Source organism: Gavia stellata, chromosome 5, assembly GCF_030936135.1.
Source record: "Gavia stellata isolate bGavSte3 chromosome 5, bGavSte3.hap2, whole genome shotgun sequence".
NCBI classification, from domain to species: domain Eukaryota; kingdom Metazoa; phylum Chordata; class Aves; order Gaviiformes; family Gaviidae; genus Gavia; species Gavia stellata.
In genome coordinates, this window is record NC_082598.1 from 26,973,716 (window position 1) to 26,995,655 (window position 21,940).

A 21,940-nucleotide genomic window follows, 5' to 3' on the forward strand; every position below is an offset into this window, starting at 1 on the left:
CCCCCGCCCCGCGGATCCCCGACACCGAACCCCCCGCCGGCCTCTCGCTCCGCGGCGCAACCGCCCGCCCACCCGCCCGCGCTGGCACCGGCGCGCCCCCCGCGCTTTGGTCGTGCCGTGCTCCTCCCTCTCCCCCCGCCACGGCGCGGAGTGGGCCAGCCCGCCCCGATATAAGTGCCGGGTGGGCGGCTCCGTGCTGCAGCGTCGACGGCAGTGGGGGCCGCGCGGTCAGTGTTGCGGGGGACTTCGTCGTACCTGGGGCGCAGACTGCTTTCTTCCCGGCTCCCCGCCGCCCTGCAGCCATGGCCTGGCAGCCTATGGAGATCAATCCCGAGGTGCGCGAGGGGCGGCGGGGTCGTGGGCAGGGGAGGGGGCTGGGGCCCGCGGGATGGGGATGTGGCCGTGAGGGTCGGATGGGGCTGGAGGCGGGCGGGGGGGTACCCTCTTTCCCCTGCACTCACCTCTCTCTCCCCGCATTGTCTTCCAGATGCTGAACAAAGTGAGTCCCCGCCGCAGGACCGCCGCGGGCGGGCAGGCGCCGCCCCTTCTCCCTCCATCCCTCGGCATCCTGCCCTGCCGGCGCATCGCCGGCTGGAGTGGCGCGGAGCGGTAGCGCTGCGTGGGGCGCGGCGGCACCTGCGGCGCTGGGGCCGCGCCCTTCCGCGGGGGCGCCCCCTCGGGCGGGTGCTGCCGCCGGCGGCGCCTGGGCGCGGCCGGCAGGTGGCGCCGCCGTGCCGCGCGTTGTGCTGTGTCACTGGGGCGCGGCGCGGGGGGGGCGGGCGGCCGGGCCCCGCCGTGGGGGGCGGGGGGGGGGATGCAGCGGCTGTGCCACCCGCTCGCTGTGCCCCGTGCAGGTGCTGTCTCGCCTGGGCGTGGGTCCCGGCTGGCGCTTCGTGGACGTGCTGGGCTTCGAGGAGGAATCGCTGAGCGCCGTGCCGGCCCCGGCCTGCGCACTGCTCCTGCTGTTCCCCCTGACGGAGCAGGTAGGTGGGGGGGCCCGCGGGGTGGGGGCGCTCCCGGGGGAGCGGCTGTTGTGTCCCTCCTGGACTGCTCTGCTTCGCAGATCCTCTGGGCTGCAGCTCTGGAGGCAGCAGCTGGGTTCAGGCGCTGAGCCTGCAGCTGCCCCTGGTGCTGTGTGGCAGCTGGTGCCCTGTGGGGTTTCTGCTGTTACCCTGGGTAGGCCATCTAGGCCGCGTCTGGCCCAAATGCCCCTGGAGTAAAAAGCAGGCTGTTGTCAGCAGCGGTGTCCATACCTGCTGGCTGACAGCGGGTAGCGCTGGCTGCTGTCAGGAGCGTGCCTCTGTCATCTGTCCAAGCATCAGATGGATACTCCTCTTGCACTTTGCTTTGTGTATCAGACTGAGGAAAATGCGTTAGCAATCTTGAGTGTGAGGAGTAGCGATTTTGTTACCGTGCTGAATCATTGCATCTGGAGAGGCCTAAATTAATTCTGTATGATTAATACAGTTAGTCCAGTTGATACTGAAGAATTATATGAGGAGGTGGACTTTGAAGTAGCGTATACTTACAGGTTCTTAAAGGAAGGACTATAGTCTTCCAGTAATGATGGGTTTTATACTTGTCTATACATTGTTCTGATGGGGTGGGTTCATGAAGGGAAGTAACCTAAGTGTACAAAGGCAAACTATTGCAGAGACATGCTGAATAGTCTCATTAAATGGACCAAAACGATTGAGCCTATCCGTTATACTGTTTCCAGTGTACAGAACAGATGGAGAGGCTACGAACAAGTGCTTTTGGATATGACTGAGTCATGTAGGTAGTCCATTAAGACTTGGCCTGCATCCAGTATAGACATATGATGCTTTATTGGACCTGTGCCACAAAGATGATTTTCTGGGTAAAGCTTTGTCCAGTCCTGGTATTGATTCTCCTGCACAACTCATTTGTCTAGTAGTTTGCACAATAAAAAGATACTACTGTGGTGAGATGATTAAAACATTACATGTTTACAGCATGAGAACTTCAGGAAACAACAGACTGAGAAAATAAAGGATCAAGAAATCAGTTCCAAGGTGTATTTCTTGAAGCAGACAGTCAGTAACTCCTGTGGGACAATTGGTCTGATACATGCAGTTGCTAATAATAAAGACAAACTGAAGCTTGGTGAGTATGATTGTTCTGAAGTGCTTGAATTTCCATTTTATTATGACAAAAGAAGATTGTGGGTATGGGCTATAGAGGCACCTGGAGCTTTCATGTAAGCCAAGTTAAGGCATGCTGTACAGCTTCAGTTGGTAAGTGGGTCTTTCAGCTCTTGGAGAGGGGCATGTGGTCTCACCTACTACCAGAATTGCAGAAGGGAATGTACTTTGACTCCTGTCTGGTAGCTGCAGAGGTGTCGTCCTCATGAGCAATGCAAGAGGAAAAGGGCACATAGTAGGACTGGCCAAAGTCTGTAATTAGGAAGTACCATGTTCAGAAGTAGCTATTGACATTGGTGTTGATGTCAATTGAAGAGAAGTTCTTCATGCCACTTACATCTGATATAAACAGACTTGCTTAGGGTAGCCTGTAAATTGATTTAAAACATGTTCTTTTTCCTGGGAAAGTAGTATAGGATGATAAGGGTCTATAAGTAGACTTCTCCTGCAGAGGTGATAGTTTTGATGGTTCTCTTCCTATAGAAAAGGATATAAAACTAGCTTAAGCAGCTGGTGGCTGGAAACTCCTAGGAAATAGTATTACAAGTTCTTGTCTAAAAAGGGTTTTCACCGAGTCTGGGAAGTACTTTATTCAAAGACTAGAGATCTGCAAAATAAAACTTACTTTCATTATTCCAAGAAAACTTGAACCCTTTGGATGGTGTGGGATTCCTTATATAAAGGAAAACACATATGGAAGGCTAAATGGGAGTAGCTTTGCTTTACTCTTCTTGAAAGGATTCTCTGAAATAGCACAGTCTTGATGAGTGAAATGAATGATGCAGCATGTCTTTCATGTAAGGCTAGAACTCATCGTATCTTAGTACTGCACTACTCATTTACATTCTGGAAAACCAAAGTAAGCCAAGCATTAGCAAGTGCTGTGTTTGTTTGAAGGCAGTGAGACAACTTAATGTCATCTACCCATATTCTGTTAGTTGATGCTTAAGTGACCTTACAGCTGGCACCTTTCTTGAATTTCTTCAAAACAGGACTGAACACCTCTGCCAAATCTGCAAGGGGGGAATTGGAAAAGCTAAATCCCATTTGAAAGTGAGTTCCAAGACAAGCAGCCAGAGTACCCTGAAGCATTTGAACTCTGGCTGTTTGTGTAGGTTGTTGTTAATAGCTTCTAGATAAATAGCTTACTTCAGGTGGCTGGAGATAGTTCAAGGCTGAATGCGGTAACTCCTAGTTAGTGCAACAAGAACTGATTACTGTGGGCTGCATCTGAACTGTAACTGATGTTTTACCTGTACTGAGTAAAATCTTTGATCATTTGTGCAGATGAGGGGTCTGTCCTGAAGAAGTTTCTTGATGAAACAGCTGATCTGTCTCCTGAAGAGAGAGCTAAGCATTTTGCAAATAATAAGGTATATGAAGTATACAAACTGCTGACAGCTATCAGCACTTAAGGATGTAGTAACCTGTATCTGCTTTCTCTTAAGGCTATACAAGAAGTCCACAATTCGGTTGCGCAAGAAGGACAATGTCGGGTAAGATATGAATGTGTAAAATCTTTGGAGAAGGAGTTAATAAGGGTGGTAGAGCAAGACAATTTTTTGTCTAGCAGGTAACTGTTAAAGCTCATGAGGAAAGAGAAATGAATGACTCGTGCGTGGATGCTTGTGCAGGGTTTCTTCCTCAAACGTGGACTGAAAAATTGGGTTCAGACCCAGCCTGAAAATGTGACAGTACATTAGGATTTTTGGTGCTTGACCTTTGGAGGTCTTGCAGAAACCTCTTCAGCTGAACTTAAGTTTTTAGTCCTTTGCTGTTGCTTTGTTTTTGAAATCTCTGTCCTGTAGTCACAAGTAGAGTTCACAGTACTAGCTCTTTTCAATCTAACATGTATCTGATGGTCTTTTCTAAGGTTGAGGACAATAGTGTGAACTTCCACTTCATCTTGTTTGTCAATGTGGATGGACATCTGTATGAATTGGGTAAGGTCCCAAGAACTCTGTAGTTGAACTGGGCCTACTTTACACTGTACAGCAGCATTGGAGGCTCAGGCTAGATACTTTGTGCTAGTTAAGCTGTTCACTGTGACTCTCAAAGCCAATACCTAAAATCTTGAAGTGAAGGTACAGATTAACTGACAATGGGTTGCACTGAAGGCCTAGGTGTAGGCCCTCTTGTAAAGCATGTCATCTATAGAGCTGGGACTACTTAGTCCCCTTCTCACTCAAGCTATGTATTGTCAACTTATTCTGACCTCCCAAGTATCTTCGTGTGTACTTGTTTTTGGGGCCCACTATGCTCAGTTCCTCTAATTCAGAAGTAATATTAAAGTACACTGAGTGATAGGACTTTCTTTCACAGATGGCCGTTTGCCATTTCCTGTAAACCATGGCACAAGCTCAGATGACTTGCTATTGAAGGTAAGACGCCTTGCTGCTTGTTTCCCTGAAAAGAAGTCTTATAAAAAGGTGAGAGGCATGTATTCAGTGTATAGGGGCTGTACCTACTTGCTGTACAAGTTGGTGCTGCTTATACCATGGTAACAAGGTAGTATTGTGCCACAGAGCTAGGTAGCTGTTAAGTGTATGTATTAGCTGGTGCTACAAGACTTTAACTTAGTTGGTGGGACCCAGAGAGGTGCTGCAAAGACTTGGTCTCTACAGTAAGTGTATTCTGATAGTCTAAACAGCTTTTTTTCCCCCAAGGATTCTGCTAAGATCTGCAGACAATTTACAGAACGTGAAAAAGGAGAAGTTCGTTTTTCTGCTGTGGCTTTCTGCAAGTCTGCCTGAGACTCTGAAGAGATGCAAGGAAAGCAGTTTAATAGCACACCAGTAAATGCAGTCTAAGCTCCAGTGCTTCAGTACTTGTTAAACACAGCTGTTCTGGTAATTTAAATTGTTTCCACCTTTTGCTATACACAGGAGCAACATCAGCTGAGCTTATGCTAAAGGATGAGCTCAAGTTTTAATGTGAACAGTTTGGACACATAAGATGTCTTTAGACTCTTTTTTCACATGTTAAGTAGAAAATGCTTAACAGGGCTTGTTTAATCTGTGTCATGTTAATTGAGCTGTTGGTTGATATTTCCTTGTCCTTAACCAGAATAAAATGTTCTGCTGGAAGACTAATTGGACTAAGTGATTACTGCAACTTTCTCCAAAAGGAGTTACATGTGACACCCTCTATAAACCTTGTTTTCAAAGGACCTTCAAAGCTCTCCTCTGAATGGAAAAGTTAATGTCATCCTCAGGTTAGCGGGACAATTGCTTTTTCTAGTGTTCTGAAGGCCTCCGAGGATGGAGGGGTGCACCACTGTCTGCATAACATGTTCCAGCGCTGCACTACACTTGTGGTAAAGCTTTTCCTGATGTCCAGTCTGAAACTCTTAAGCTGCAATTTGCCATACTGAATATTTTAGTTAAAGGGGTAAGATGTGATAAATGAACACTCAATTGACAACTTGAAGCTGTCTGTACTTAAAGAGAGACTATTTATATTAATCCTACAAGCAAGAGAATACCCACTGAATTGGTGGTGTTTCCTTTATAGGAGACTGTATTAGCTACAGGTAGGGAAAGAACCTGTTCTAAAAGGAATCTGCTGGCTAATGCTGAACACAATCCTCAGCTAGCCAGTGTGTGCTTATTAACTTGTCATTGTGTTAGGAAGGCCTTGAAAGAGGCTATACTTCCTCTCCCTTCCAAAATTAACCTTAAAAAGGAGAAACCTACACTACATGAATTTTTAATAGCAGGATGAAATTTTGGGTTCAAGGGTAAGAAGATAAATATTACATATTCCTTGGCCTCAACTCTGTGACCTGTGGAAACTATTCTTACCTGAGTCTAGTGGCTGTTTACCTGCAGCTCCTTGCTGATCCCTCTGGTAGCTGTTAGAGAGGGATAAAACACCCTTCAACTCAGGCCTTTCTTCCAATGCATTATGTCCCAGTCTGTGCCTGCCAGCCATGTTGTATGGTGCTGGGTAACTTACATTCTTAGGTGTTTGCTGGTGCTTTGCGTATGCTGTAAACTACCCCTGGCTTCCAGGCTTTTTCAAAGGGTAATTCAAAATATGAGCTTTGATTAAAGCCATGCATGGTCTTGAAGGTGTTTGGTGTTGGGCCTTGGTACTGCTCATATAATTCCCTGAAGCTAGCAGGGGGTTGCAACACACTTTAATTCAAATTCTGAGGATTAGCTAAAGCTTAAAGTACTTAAATTCTGAGTATCAGTCTCTTTTTGTTAGCAGGGAGGTGAAAGCTACCTGCCAAGAAAAGGTCTGTTAGATATCACTCACTGTTCTTGACAAGAGTTTCTTATTCTGCCTGTTAGTGGAAGTTGTTGTAGGGTGGAGGGAGGCCTCCTGGGGCATTTCTGCTGCAGCCTCCTGCTCCAGCGCAGGCTCGGAGCCATGCCTGCGGCTCAGGCTGCTTAGCAACGAAGCCTGCAAGAGAGGAAATGTATGTGGCATGAACACAGGAGGATGGAAGGAGCAGTAAAAATCAGATATGGTAGGAGGAGAGGGCAGGATAGAGAGCAGAACCCAGTCAGCTGTATGTCATACCTGGGGGAATGTGCTTTAATTCTGCAGGGGACCCCTTTCAGGCCATTGCCGAGGGTGCCTGCTGTAACTGTGCCAGCGTGCAGTTACACAGGCAGTCGGTCAATGCTGAAGCAGCCTGTAAGTATTTTTGAGATACTACTGTATTTTTATAGTGATTGCAGCAGTCAAATGTTTCTGGTTTTGTTTTTTCTTTTAATCTAACAATATAAATTTCTAGGGCTACTGAAGTTATTTTAGTGTTTCATATACTTTTTTCACTCTTGCTCAAGCTTCTGAGTTAAGAATCTACTGAAAGGCAACATTTGAGTAATTTTGGCCTCATGGAAAAACAGGGAAAGGGTTGTGACAGACCTTTCTTATTTTCTAACCTTCTGGTCCCAGGTGCAGCTTCAAAGGATGGAAATAAAGAGAACAACTAAGGAAGGAATGTTATCCATCCAGTCATGTATAACATAGCTAGCAAGGCTGTTTTCCCCTACTAAAATTATCACAGGGGCCTGGCAAACAGCTGGGCTTTCCTCTAAAACAGCCTGGGTAGAAAGAGGAAGATGAGTTGCTGGGGATGGCGAAGATCTTGGGAGTTGGGATAGAGTTGTCTCAGATGGAGGTCTCAAACAGTGGGTAAGCTGAATAGATGAAAGCTTGTGCAATACTAACAGTGTAGCTGGTCCAGATGTGCTACTGCATTCGGAAAGAAAGTCGCTATGCATGGAAGTGTGTATGTGCCAAGTCAAAACCATATAGAATAAGCCATAAACAGAAAAGATGGAAGATGTTTTAAAGTTGTATCAGGTGTGTGTAATCTCAAAATAAATGCTCTTTATGCATATTTTCCAGCTAGTTCTACCTACTTGCAAGTTTTTGAATTTTAATCTTTGCCCATTGTTTCACACTTTAGCAGAAGTGTTTGGACCAAGAGGTGTAAATGTCTTGTCGGCTTTTTTAGAGTGCTATGAATCAAAACACATAGTCATTGTGAGGAGATGCTCTCTGATAATTTAGTATTTTCTGTTGGTCACATCCTGTCTGAAGTGAGGCTCATTTTGTTTCTTGTCTCTGCTTGTTTTCTCCTCTTTGTATTTTTATCTTAAATCTGTAGTTCCATACAGAACTGTTACCGTTCCTTGATTTCCTGTGCAACCTTCTTAATTAAATTAGCTTTTTTTGACCCTCTCCATTTCTCATCTAAAACCCTATGTGTTTTTGCTGCATTTACCCCTGAATTTTCACTGTGGTAATTGCTGAGAAGGGCAGGAGCTTGTGAAGCCTGTTTTGTATTTTACGCCTGCTCTGAGAGAAACCTGTGACTGGCTGTTGCCACTGCTGCTCTTCCAGATATGTGAGGAGTCTATTGAGCAAATTATTTAATTGGAATTAACAGGTTCCTGCCATTTTTGTGCAGCCTTCCAGAGGTGGACTTTTAACAGTTAATACATAGAACTATCCTTGGAAACATTCGAGAAACGTTTAAGAATCTCAGGTAGGATTTCAGGCTTATCTGTTTAGACCTGCACATTGCTAATTTAGAACCGTATCCAGGGTCGACGGTGCACAATCTATCACTTTCTTAACAGTTTTCTTCTCTGCTATGTTGAAAGCTGTTGTTAACCTGTTCTGTAGATGGCAGCATTGGGAAACTTTCAGCAACAAGTCTGATGTAGGAGCCACCAATGGTAAAACAGATCCAGGCATAATGTTACTCAACCGCATATGTAATGTTGGGTCCACAGGTAGTCCCTGCTGCTTTCAGCGGGACCACTCACATGCTTAAGCACACTTCTGATTTCAAAGCCAAATATCCAAACCTTAATTTAGTCGAAAGTTAAGTTGGGTGTGATGTAACATCCAAAGCCTCTTATGCATTTCAATAGCCTTTGGCTTAGGTCCATAGCTTACTTGCAGCTGATACAGCACCACACCACCTCTTTGTCCATTATATACCACTGTACAAGATATCCACTACTATTTCCATGCTAAATAGCATTCTTTTTTGGGGGAGTAAGGCAAGAAAGAGTGTGAATAACTAGCAGCATCCAGCTTTTGATGCACAGACCAGTTTATCAATCTATAAATATTTAAGATGCGGAAGTAGTTACCTGAAAAAGGGAACTAGACATACTAGTATCCTCTGCCTTTGATGCAAAGGTGCTGGGGAGCTCTAGGGGCCAGTCCCACTAGCCTGTGTGCTGGGTGTAGGGAGAAAACAAGAGACTGGCCATAAACCTTGTAGTCACAGGATCCCTGTCCTGATGCTGTTGATAGCCAAGAAGAGGCTGATGACAGGACTGCAGATCAGTGAGACTGTGGACCAAATGGGAGCAAACAAGAACTGGGAAAAATGCAGCCAGAAGCTGAGTAACAGCATTAAAATTCCTTTGTGACCAAAGGAATTAAAATATCACTTGCATTTTGTCATTTTTAAATTCTTGCACAGGGTGATACTAAGTTACAGGGAGTGGTTGAGATTCCAAATGCTTCAAACCCGAGGGACCTCAACAGCTGAGAGGATGGGGCTGGAAGAAACCTCACAGAGCTCAACATGCTGAGGTGCAGAGCTCATCATCTGGCTGGAGCCACCACATGTCTTTGCACAGGCTGGGAGGCGATGGGCCAAGTTGCAGCCCAGCTCGACAGGCCCTGGGGGTTACGGCAGGTGCCAAATTGAATATAAGCCCAAGTGTTGTGTGCTCTCCTCGCGAGTAAGACAAATTGCGTACTACATTGGGAGTTGTATTGGGAGGAGTGAGGCCAGCAGATGGAGGGAAGTTATTATCCATCTCTTCTTGGCACTGGTGAGGGTGCACCTGGAATAGCATGTTCAGTTCTGGGTGTGTCCATCTCTGCCCCCCCCCCCCTCCCCCCCAAAGTCCAAGAAGGACATGGAGGAATCTGGAGAGGGTCCAGCAGAAAGCTACCGAGGCAGCCAGAGGCATGGAGCATAGGGCCTGCAAGGAGAGGTTAGTGGAGCTGGGCGTGTATAGTCTGGCATGGAGGAGACTAAGGGAGGATCTAATTGTAGCCTACAACTACTTCAAGTGCAGTTGCAAAGATGACAAAGCCAATTTTTTCGTTGGTAGTAGGAGATGGTATATCAAAGGGCAGTAACCACAAATTGCAGCTTGGAAGGTTCAGTTCAGGACACTTGGAAACTGGAAGAGTACTTCTTCACTGGGAAGGTAGTACAGTACTGGAACAAGTCATCAGAGAAATGGGGGCATCTCCATCCTTGGAAGTTTGCAAGAGACCAGGATTTAACGAGCAGCTTTTGTTGAACTGCCCCAGGTTACTTGCTACAGTATGAAAAATTGGAACAGCGATCAGTGTTGCTCCGGCCTTGGGAACGGAGTGCTGTGCTCCTTGGCGAGGAGCTAATCCTGAGTCTCCTCCCTGTGCCATGTGTGGGGGAGCTGTTCCTCGCAGGAAGAGCTGGAGGCTGATGCTGCTGACTGCTGCTTTTCCACTCTGGCTGGGGTGGAAGGACAAGAATGGCTGCAGGAACAGCAGCTGATGTATCTGGGAAGAGGTACAGGTTTTGTCACTGGTGGGAGGGTTGTCTCTTCACAAAGAGTTGGGGAAAGCAGAGGCCAGGGAAGATCTGAGGTAGGTCTTCCACGGTCAATGAATCAGAAACAGAAGTATGGGGAGTCCTCCCTGAGGATGTGTGTAACATCCCTAAGGGTGACAGGGAACCCAACTGGGAATGGGGTGCAGGAAAAAGCACGGAGAATGCTTTATAGGGAAAATGCAAAAAGGAAGGATTCTTGCTTGTTCTTTAACAATTCATCTTTCCAGCAGTACCATAAACAACATGCGACAGTTTAATGAAGTTTCCCAACCCCTTAAAAGAACTGCCATGCATCAGAAATGTAGTTCTAGATGAAGCCCAATGCACAAGTAACAAGCAACATAGAACTGATTTGAAAATTTCTTACGTACTTTTTGCTTAGATGAGTTTCAGATGTGGTTAGTTGATATTGCAAGGCCTGCAGCAAGATATAAAAAATGAAGAGATCTGCATGATGTTGGAGGAACAAGACTGGGTGAAGGTATTCCAGTGGGTTTAGCATTTCAAGCAGACTACTATAAAAAACAAGACAGTCAATTCCATCGCTTAAGAACACTCAATACCATACTGAGAGGTATTATTACTTACAGCACCATAGCCAGACTGAATTGCATTTTCTTTTCAAGTCTTTATACATGTGCATGTTAACATCTTACCAGAACAGTTTCCACTCTTAATGTATGGAGAGTGGGAGAAATGCAGTTTTACTGTCCCCACTTTGGAAGTAAGGAACTGAGACATAGATTCAGTGATTTGCCTAAGGTGATGCTTGGAATTAAAACTAACTTTATAACTACATGTGGAGCTTTTTGCAGGCAGAGTTTTATATTTACACTAGTTTGGCTTTGGGCCTGAGTTAATATACTTTACCTCGTAGCATGGCTTATTAGCTAAAGCTCAGTGTTAGGCTAACCACAACTTGATTGACTTGGAGAACAGTCAGGTGAACTCATGTCTGTCTGCAAAAGAGGGTCTGTATTGACGTATAGTCCCTTAAGTCCCCTTCTAATGCCTCGAGATATTTCTCCAATAGACTTCTATTGCATCACGATTCAAGAAATATTACTTTCTCCCTCCTTTTCTCCCTCCCATCCCACAAAAATGTTTAGCAACACTGGGAAGTTGAGGAGTATGCATAAATCTGAACTGCAGATGATTACAGAAAAGAGGCTGGTTGCAGTATTCAGGCTTTCTGACATACAGAAATGTCAGGTGGCAAAGTTGTCGCCACATTCCTGGTGGTTTTATGGAATGGTTTGAAGAAGTATTGATGAAGGAACAAGATCGTTTAGAAAATAATATCATTATTTGACTACCTTGATACTTTCTCTGACTTTACCAACCGTTCTTTCTCCTTTCACTGAATAATGGACCTGAAGGACAAGTCGTGCCAATAAACAACGTATTTGTCAGGATCAATTTTTACTGAACAAAGTGAGAGAAGGGGTTAGATACTGGGTGGTTAATTTTTCCCTACTTCAGAAAGCACCTATTAGAGGTTTCTGATGCAGCCCAATGCCCCATATGGAGGCAGACATGATCTCCTTCAAGTACGACACACAGTTTGGGACTTGGTTTTCAATTTTCTGTATCCCAACAAGACCCTCTGGCAACAAGTCATGAAGTAACCCCTGCTGCATTTTGAGAAATGACTGGCACAGGCAGCAGTGATGACAAACTTGCCTGTAAAACATCATGCAAATCTTTTATAAAGGGTGGCAAAATACCCTGAATCAGTCTAATGCATGTTCATGGCCCTGGATCAGGCTGTGGGGGTTTAGGAAAGTTTTTCTACAGGCACACGGTTGCTCTTTGGGAAAGTGCAGTGTTTCAGGGCAACGAGAAACTGCTGGTTAAGCAGCTGGGGATCTTGCACAACATGTTTTACAAAAGTTGCTTCATTTCTACTGCCCGCTATGCTGCGGGTGCTGCAGGGATACATGTCACTCAGATGACTGACGTTAATCCTTTGCTTAGCTGCAGTTTGGATGTGGATAGCGGATGGCTGGCACTCCTGAGGCTTGTCACAGGAGAGAGTCCCAGGAGAGCCTGCAACCACTGCTTGTGTTTCCTGCAGGGAATATGCTTGCTATGTTGCGAGCTGAGAACCACACACTCATTGACACACTGAAAAAACATAGGAAGAAATGAGTTTAAAAGCTCTTTGGTTTTCAAAACTTGAGATATTTCTCCCACTAGCAGTTAATGATATGTAGGTCTTGGGTCTTTTTTATCCTATAGGCTTAGCTGGCTCGTTTGAAAGGAGAATCCACAAGTACACCTGGGCCTCTGTGAGGTGCAATTAAAAGGCGAGAAATAATGCTTCTCAAAAAATTGAAACATTAGCTCCACAGCAACATTATATTTGTTACTGACATTCATTTGATATATACATGTCAGGAAATGTCATTTTATCACTTTGGCAGTAGACTCCATTAGATTCCGTGGGGCAGGGAAAAGTTCTCTGCTCAAACACGCTAGATAAATTCAGCTCCTAGACTGCAACAGGAGCACTTATTTTTAATTACTATGTGCCACGTGGGCTCTGATTTTACAAAGCACCTCAGCTCACAGTTAGTCCATGTTTTCAACTGAAATCAAGCCTTCAGTTAGGCTTGAGCACATGGTTGAAGTTATGTATAGGCCAAAGTGATTTCCTTAGTCAGACACTTGATGATATTTCCACATCTGCTTAGATTCAGAGCCTGATCCCATCATGTTAGGAGGGCAAAAATCCATTTGCTTTCAAGCAGAAGCCCCTCACTTGGTATTTTTCACTCTGGATTGGACAGGGAATTAGCAAACTGCCAATCCTTCTTACAAAATTATACCAATTCTACTACATCAAGCGGGACAGCTTTCCTTAGAATGATTAAACTTTTCCAAGATTTCATATCCTCACTCATCAGACTCAATTTACCGCAGGAAATTACAGTTCAGCTGTATGAAGACTTTCCCTGACTAAATCCAATGTTTATAAATTATAACCAGGCAGAAAATGTGAATCTCAACAATGTAACTGTAGTCTGAAGTGTAAGCGTTCACAAGTTCAACTGCTTTCCCAAATATTTTTTACCGCAGCAGTAACATGAGTTTGTATAAATAAAGTATACATTTTTAGCATACTTGCACACTGCAGTATAATAGATAATGTTTGTGTGTATTAGAAGAGCGCAGACCTATGTGGGCTGTCTCTGCCTTCATTCTCAGACAGGAGATTTTTGGACTTCTCACCAGTGGTGACCACCAACAGAGCAACTTCCCTCTGTTCAGGGTTTTTTTCATAAGAATGCTGCTGGAAAGCTTCTTAAGAAATAAGCTTTATAAAGCTTCTTAAGAAATAAAACAATAACAAGTTGGATATGGTTTATCCAGTCCCACATTATTCTTCATGTTTATGGCAAGATCTCAATATTCTTCCTTCCAGTACTTCAGCAGTCAGGCCAAGATATACTTCTTGTTACATCCGTATAATAACTTCATACATACAATATGTGCCAACAGGTGAAGAAAAGGCTCTTTCTAGAGTGGAGGGCAGAACTAATGGCAATGAAGGCCAGAACCAGTCGCAATGAGGGCCAGAACCGGTCACACAGTTTATCTTTGGGTTTTCTTGCACTGTCCTGAACAAATCACTGACTGGACCCAGCTTCATTATTTTCTCTTATGTACATAACAAATTAATACCTTATCCACGTTGTGTAAAATATGCAGCATACAACATGGAACACCACAACATAGAGAATAATTTAAAAACTTTAGGTCTAAGTAAGAAATCATAATACCTAAACACAGTCAATACATCCTGCATGGTACTTCTTTAAAATGCTTGAGGTAGAGCTACTGCTCACAAGCATATTCACATGTAAGAGGAAAAGGATTTGTTAGGAACAAAAAGAAGACTGGTTACCGTATTGAATTTAGGGAAAGTTTATCATACATTGACTACTGGAAGAGGCTAGGTTTTAAATTTCTAGGATTTAGATTAGGCTTTTAGTACCTAAACTCAGTGCAGAGAGACTGGCCTCAACTATATTTTGTTGAGCTCCTCTTCTTTACGGATGACTGCAAGCGATCCCTCCAGATATGCCCCTAGAACGCTGCCAAAGTCACTTAATAAAATCAGCAGCGGTGAATGTATGGGGTGGGGGTGTGTACACTCAGGCACTCTGACACGGAGTTAATTCTTGGCCATGGCAGAGTGAGTGGCCAGGCCCTTGAGGAGTGGACGTCACCCCTTGACTCTACACGGAACCAAAACCAGTTAAACCATGCGTGGCATGCAGCATTCCCATTTAGGACCGGCTTTAAAAAGGAAAATAGCTCCACTGTGCACTGACAAATTCAGTTTAATTGAAAATGTTAGCACCCAGGAGAATTCTGGCCCGTGACCTAGATAAAGCAGAGGCAAACCATTGTGTGACTGCGTCTCTTTAGTAAATGTAGCACCGCAGTCAGCAGTCTGCAGTCTGCAAAAATACTCATTTTCAAAGCAAGCTTTCAGTGGAGCTTTCAGAATGACTTCTGTTTCAGGAGGGAAACACAGATGCAGGAACTAGAAAGGGCTTTCAATGCCTGCTTGTTTGTTTATTTATAGTCATTCTTATCTGGGGCAAAATAATTGCCTGTGCATATTTTACTTGCAAATAAAGCATGAATAGTGAAATCCATAACAAAGCAAAAGGGCACACAGTGGTACCCTTAAAAATCTGCCCTGTGTATGTAAGATAACTAGCTGGAGAAAACCTATGCAAATACATTCAAACATGCATATACTTTGTAAGCTGTAAAAAGAAAGAACTCACTCGTAATGTAGGAAAGTGCTCTGAAACTCCTGTCATTTCTTGTAGGGAGTTGTAGTTGACCTTTCTGCATTGAAAAAGGAAAGGACACCTGAAATTATTGGAACGGACTACTGGAAAAGGCTTTCTGAACTACAGCCAGTACATGCTTACGGTATTCAGATATACAACTACTGCCCACAGTACAGAAGGACAGGCCTCTCATTTCACCATTAATTTAAAACTATAGCTGATCTGAAAAATGTTCACGGTCCAGAATGGTCTTTTTATAGGGAAATGCACAGTATTCTAAGATACAGATTTTGTACTTGAATCGGTAATGAGTTTCACTGATGTCTTGTGGCCCAGATGTGCTTGGTTTAGTACATCTCTAAGTCTGCCAGTCCGGGAAGCCTCCAGGATGAGACACAACAGATGGACAGAAGCAGCCCAGATCTGCATTCCTTCACAGCAGCCACACAGCATGAGCTATGCTGGAGTTTAGCTGGCATGCGATGATGTGGGGATTGTTTTCCAGAATGGTCTTTGTCTTAAGATATCCCCTATATTCCCACCATATCTCGAAAGGTGACAGCTTCCCTCAATCATGCAAAGAATACCTGTGCCCAAGAGACTCCATGAAGCTCTCATCTCAATGAGAGCTAATGATTCTCATTGTCATACCTTTATTTTTGTGGAGTATCATCTTCTTACTCTGTGCTACTTTCTACAGGCTGGTGGGCATTTAGAAAAACTAAGTATTCACTTAGGTGACAGGCAAAGCAAGGTGTCAACGGTGAAAGAACTACAGGTCTGTATTTCTGGAATGGCAGCATCTAGACTCTTGTCTCAGCTAGTCAGACTTCTGTCATTTAATAACTATTTTGTTACCTCTCTGGAACTAAGATCCTAAGCACCAGTCCTGCTGGAAGGCAAATTTTAATTCTCCCTGCTCATTCAAAATATTTTCCCCAAACCTAAGATGTCTAAGGCTTTTGAAAAGATAACACAGCATTTTTTGTGAATACCAAATACATTTTTAAGGTAATTTTCCGTAGTGAAAGACTTTAAACTCTTTCTTTTAAAAATGTCTGTCAATTTTTGTCTTATTTCTTTTGTTTTCATATTCTCAAATTTGTTTTGCGGTTGAAAATGGAAGCACATTGCTGTAAGTAGGCACAAGAAATTCAGCTGCACTGTGAAGCTGTTTTTTTCTACCATCTTATATGTCCTCCAGAATCAGGGTCTGAATGAAGCAAGTTTGGGAAATAAGACGTTATAAAAGTAACTGGAGTTAATCATTCCTTTCATTTAGCTTAAGAACAGTTCATCCAGTTTCTTCAGGGTCATAAAACCAACTCCTAAGCCAGCTGAAGTTGGTGACAAAATGCCCAGGTATGGTAAACAGTACCACATTAGATCCCAGGTCTTCTTTTACTCACGTCACCAAAATCTACAGACTTTGTAAGAGGCAGAGAGAGAGTTTCCAAACCAAAGCCATTATTGCCAAAAGCAATGAGGATGCTTAGTGATAAGCCACAGCTCTGTGACCAACTGGTAGAAAAAAGTAGGAGGGCTGGACGGTCAGGCTAGGTCACCGGAGCCTTGCATTAAACGCCCTGCTCTGCCACCAGCTTTCTCGAGCAACCTACACACTGCTAATTCCTCAGTGAACGACGAGCGTGGCAAAGCCCCGCTCCTGCGTGTTCTGGCACTCAGGGAAACCTCAGCCTTCAGTTAGGCAGTGTGATCCCCTACAAAACCAACGGGAGGAACGAGGGGCTTATGGCTGGGGAGCACAGAAACCAACAAGATGAGTGAGGCCTTGCTTAAACTAGCTGGTGGGAAATACTGAGTCTAGGCACAGGTTTACCCCTAAAGGAGTTAAACACGTTGTGATGGCAAGAGGGAGGTGTTTATCCCTGCGTAATACTCTTACCATGAATACTCTCCTAATGTTAGGTGCCCTTTTGAATGAGAGAAAAAGAAGAGACAGGGCAGACAGCCCTGGGTTATGTTCCTTCTCTGGCTAGCCTTTTTCTCCTGCTCTGCAGCCAAAACATGTGCTGAAGCCCTGTATGTTTAACTGAGTTTAACTACTAAGCTATTTGGCATTTCATGGTGAATGGTTCTCTCTCTTTCTTCCTGCAGTGGTCCTCCACTTTGTAGGCAATGAAATAGTCACTTGAATCTGACTCTTCCACACCAGTTCCTAACTCCTCATCATGAAGTCAACGTCTTAACATCTCTCCTTGGCTTAATGTATATCCAGTATCTTTACGCAAACCATAATTCAGAGAGCTGTACAACTCACTGTACACTGTAACAGTCTGCTGGTGGTCGCCAGCTGCTAAAATACAGAAGCACCAGCTGCAGGTACAATAGGGAGCTGAAGGTAGACCCCTGACCTCCCAGTCAGAGCCTTTGCCACTGGGTGATACCTGGACGAGCACACCAAGAATTGTAAGACTTTGCTCAATTCTCTCTTGTGCAAAGCCCCACCTAAGTACCTTTACTAGCCTACCCCCTTGGCAAGGGGAAGGCCAAGTTTAAGAGTCCCCTGGCCCTTACCGAGACCACCAAGGAGCTCTGTGTTACCAGGAGATGGAGGCCCACCAGAAAAAAAGAAATGTGAGACTGGGACAACACTGGCAGAAAAATACGGTCTGAGAGAACTAGGGGGGAAAGCTGAACAAGTTCTGAGGACTTCAGTAGTGCCTAAAGATTCAGTGCAGTTCTCAGGGTTTTCTGTTGGATTTAATGTTTAGTTCCAGCTGATGGTTAAAACAGTGACCTGGTTGTTGAAGGTATAAAATAAGGTTTTTGAAGGCAATGAGAGTTCAGTTTGCAGGCTGGTTCTGTGTTCCTTCTATAGATGGCACTGTAACTTACCAAATGCTTTGCTTCCCTGCCCATAATTTTTCTGATGCTACCAGCACTATGCTATCTCAAAAAAGCACACTGAAGGTAAAAAAAACCCTCAAAACAATCAGTAACATTGAGATGCACCTCAAATCACAAGTGTGATTTCTGGTCTCAAGAGCATTATAGCATTATACAGGATCTCATCAAAAAGCGCTCTAGTTCAGTATCCAGCCTCTATGAATGGCTAATAGCATGGCCTTGGGGTAGAATATAAGAGAAGACTAAACATATAGTGGTGTGCCCTTACATGCGCTACCAGCTTATAAGGAGCTGGAGGGACATCATACTGGCTGATTGGGTATCTTTACATTTAATATCCCTTGACAAATTTTTCTTCAGTGAATTTCTTCAATTGCTTTTGCACCCATATAATCTTTAAACATCCACAGCAAACCAGATGGTCCTGGTTGAACCATAACTTCTGACTTTTTTCCAGAGTGAACATAAATCCAAACGCATTGTAAGACAATGGAAGCAATTAATGTGCAAATGATTATCATTACGAGCAGGAGCTAACTAAAATCAACTGCTTACGTATGACAAGTCATACATGGTTTCCTCCATTATCTTTCTCTTTGCACATAACTTCTTCACGATAAGGACTCTTGTATCTTAACAGCAGCATGTGTAAACGACAGAGTCAGCATCCTTAGTGCTCATCAGTAGTTTAGCAAACATCATTCTCAGTAACACCAGAGCCAATACACCAGTTCACATAACATTGTTTGTAACCACAAAACATTTCTAAAAATGTCATTGAAAACATCCTCCATAAAGGCTTGCTAGTTCATAAAATTTGCAGGAGTATCAACAAATTACCTTGATTGACAGAGTCAAAACCCTTTGTGAAATCCACACGGACAGCCCAACAGCCCGGCGTCTCTGCAGGGCGTAGTGCTCACATTACAGCAAAGTGGGCTTTGTAAGTATTACAGACAGAAAGCTACTGCACCACCACCAAACACCGCATCCCTGACAGCAAAGTAACAAGTAGTTACACACGTCTTAGATCCTGCACATCCAACACACCGAGAAAAACACAGCATTCCTTTTTAAACTGTAATGAAAGGTATATTTCTATTTAACACAACTGTTTAAATCGTGCCCCAAAAAAATGTTATGTTCTTTCTTCAACAACCTCAAAATATCTGTATTAAAAAGTTTTAAAAGCAATGCTGATATTCTGTTTCCAATCCCAGGTGCAACTTTAGTTGCATATATAATTTTAAGATAAATTGTTGTTATATACCTTCCCGTCAGACAGTATTCCTGCTATTATCACCCAGAACTAGTAACTTGTAAATATCTATGAAAAAATTAATCCCTTTATCTTTCGGAAATTTACAGCAGTATTCTTCAAAAGTAAATACAGATAGTAGAATGTATACAATAACTGAGACAGATTTATGGTTACGATTATAGAGAAATAGGCCACGGTTTATACCTGATAAGCACAGTGTATTTATTCTGTGGAGAGCGAAAGATTTATTACGTGTTTAAGCATTCATTTCCTTATTTTTGTGCATGTTTTCTGTAAAGGATGTGTTAACTGTATTATGATCACTTGAGAACTTAAACGGGTTTGGAAAGTCAGTCCTAAGTCTCACAATCAATCACCACGTTATAAACTAAGGATATCTGTTGATGTAAACATCTCGCTCCGTACTTCTGAGCGGTGTTTCTGTGAGAAGAAATCAGTCAGAGGATGGCTTTATTTTTGTGATGGTATTATCACAAGCTTTCAAATGCAGAATGTTCCAATAAAGTCATTTCCATTCAGGCATCGAGGGCCAGAAGTTTAAGAGCGAGATAAGAAGTGTAAGTTAGGATGTGTTCTCCTCACTCTATAGCCTCCTCTCAGGGACGGGCTGCAGAAATCCCATCCCTCTCTCTCTCCTCTCTGGGTTTCACAGCCTTGAGCACTGAAAAATACAAACGTATTCAGAAAGTCTATGTGCTCTTGCTGAGTTCATGGGGGGGATGGAGCAGAGTTAGTAAAAAACCAACAAAGGTCCATATCTGATGCATGGAAAAGCATACTCTCCTTTCTCCCCCCCTCACAGCTCCTTCTCACCTGCCCAAGGGCTGAAGAGTTTCTTGACATCTTACTCTTTCCCCTGCATTGCTCCTGGAGGCCCCAGCACTTTCAAGCTCTCGGAAAACGAGAGTCATACAGTCTTTGCAGTGAAGCAGCCCTAAGAACTGGCAGGCTTAATGGAGCATATGTACAGCTCTCACACTTCTCCACAGCACAGCACCCCCAGCACGTGCGTACGCACACCGCGACAGTTTCCAGCTGGGTTCTCCTACGCCATGAGTGCCTTCTGCTGCTTTCAGCGCTCTCTACTCAACTCTTCCACAGTGTTTCGGCAGCTCAGGAAATTAACTGCTGTAGAAAGTGAAAGGGAAGCCTCTAGAAACTTGGTGATGCTGGGACATGCCCACAGATTGCCATAGCACGTGCCTTGAAGAACCATTGTTTCTCTAGGTGTCATGCTTTCCACGCATGAGCCTCCATTTTCCTTCCTGAAGTGCCCCCCTCCTCTAGGTTGAGGAGCATGAACACTTGAGTGCTGTATTGACATCAGCTACCTCAAAGTACAAAGGAGAGAGTTCCACGCTGCCAGAGCTCCCACAGCTGATAGCCCAGTCACCCTGCACTGCTGAAAAATCTTCCACTCTGTAGAACCACTTGCATGACTTTTCTTACACACTGGGATGAAGATCCCACAGGTCTTGATTGCCAACACGGTTTGAGAGTCTTTATTCCTGATGGGCTCATGATTTCCCAGTTTCACTGAGGCATGTAAGATGCTGACCAGTCTCACGAGGTGCTCCAGAGGTTGATCATCCCTTCCTGCACAACAATCTTTGCTAAATTCTGGTTGCAAAGTGGTCTATAAAGAGAATGATTTGCAAATGAAGCTTGATTGAAATGTCTGGAAGTAGTGCATAGACACAAATTTGGCATATAGACTGGTCTAATTCAGCACTGAAAACTGATTAAAATACTCATTTTCAGAGAAACATAATTCTGCAAACTGTCTAAAGTTAACTGGAGGCCCCTTGTCCCGTAGAAAAGGTTGATGCTGAACTAAAGTTTGCCAAATGATTAATTACTCTAGTATTCCCTGTGCTGTCTGACCTGAACTTACAGCTATGACTTCTACATGGTTTTCTTAATGCTAGCACTCCAGTGTCCTAGAGACACATCATCATTTTGATCTTTTGCTGACCTACTAGCATGCTAAGCAAACATGGTGTCACTAGTGTCTTAGGACTGGAATTTTTTAAGGCATGGATGGGACTTAGGTGCTTGATCCCATTAATTTCGATGAGATTTGAGCATCTAACTCCTTTAAAGTCTTATGAAAGTCTCTATCCAGTTTCCTGGGCATGGGTCATCAATAGAGTGAGGACACATTCAACGAATACTGTATTTCAAGAAGAAAAAACACTCAGTAAATACGGTCCTTTCAAAAACAATGATTAATGAAAAAATGTAGATATACTCCAAAGTGTTGGCTTGGATTAGCTACACGTATGACAGTTCTGCAACCTATGGTTTGCCTGTCCTTTCCTCCAGCTAGATCAGGAGCTTTTGTGATAGGCAGTCCCATCAGTGGCCAAAAATTGCCAGAGGATAAGACAAGTATTGGCAATCTTTTCAGAAACATGGATTATCAACTCCCAGAAAGTATTTTCCATTCTCTTGAATGATCAGTTGAAGTTTTCTTGACCTTTGGGCTTCTTTTGGAAGCCCACAGAGGAGCACTGGGGCCTCTAAACTGGGAAAAACTCCAGACACTTTTGCTAGCCAGGCAGAAAGACATAATTAAAAAAGTAATCATAAGAGAAACTTATGAAAATAACTTTAAAGGGATTTTTTTCCCAATTTTGCTATTTTAAGGGCAGCCCTCATGAACTTTTTTGGCTGTACACTCAATAGCAGTGATTTCTTGGCAATCTCATTA

The 21,940-nt window shown here is 43.9% G+C and overlaps 1 protein-coding gene across 1 annotated transcript; it reads left to right on the forward strand.

Moving 5' to 3' along the window:
• The first annotated feature begins 239 nt into the window (after nt 1-239).
• UCHL1 (ubiquitin C-terminal hydrolase L1) lies at nt 240-5,232 on the forward strand. The gene is made up of 9 exons (XM_059817912.1): nt 240-335; nt 488-499; nt 855-983; nt 1,977-2,127; nt 3,453-3,538; nt 3,614-3,661; nt 4,039-4,108; nt 4,488-4,546; nt 4,832-5,232. Exons 1-9 carry the CDS (start codon nt 303-305, stop codon nt 4,916-4,918), a joined length of 675 nt encoding a protein of 224 aa, XP_059673895.1. The 5' UTR covers nt 240-302; the 3' UTR covers nt 4,919-5,232.
• Nucleotides 5,233-21,940: the final 16,708 nt, after the last annotated feature.

Bases quoted from the DNA above. Each gene is read 5' to 3' on its own strand.
- UCHL1 (XM_059817912.1), top strand. From the start codon at position 303: ATGGCCTGGCAGCCTATGGAGATCAATCCCGAG. The intron at 984-1,976 runs GTAGGTGGGGGG...ACATGTTTACAG, and splicing joins TGTTCCCCCTGACGGAGCAG to CATGAGAACTTCAGGAAACA. The intron at 2,128-3,452 runs GTGAGTATGATT...TCATTTGTGCAG, and splicing joins TAAAGACAAACTGAAGCTTG to ATGAGGGGTCTGTCCTGAAG.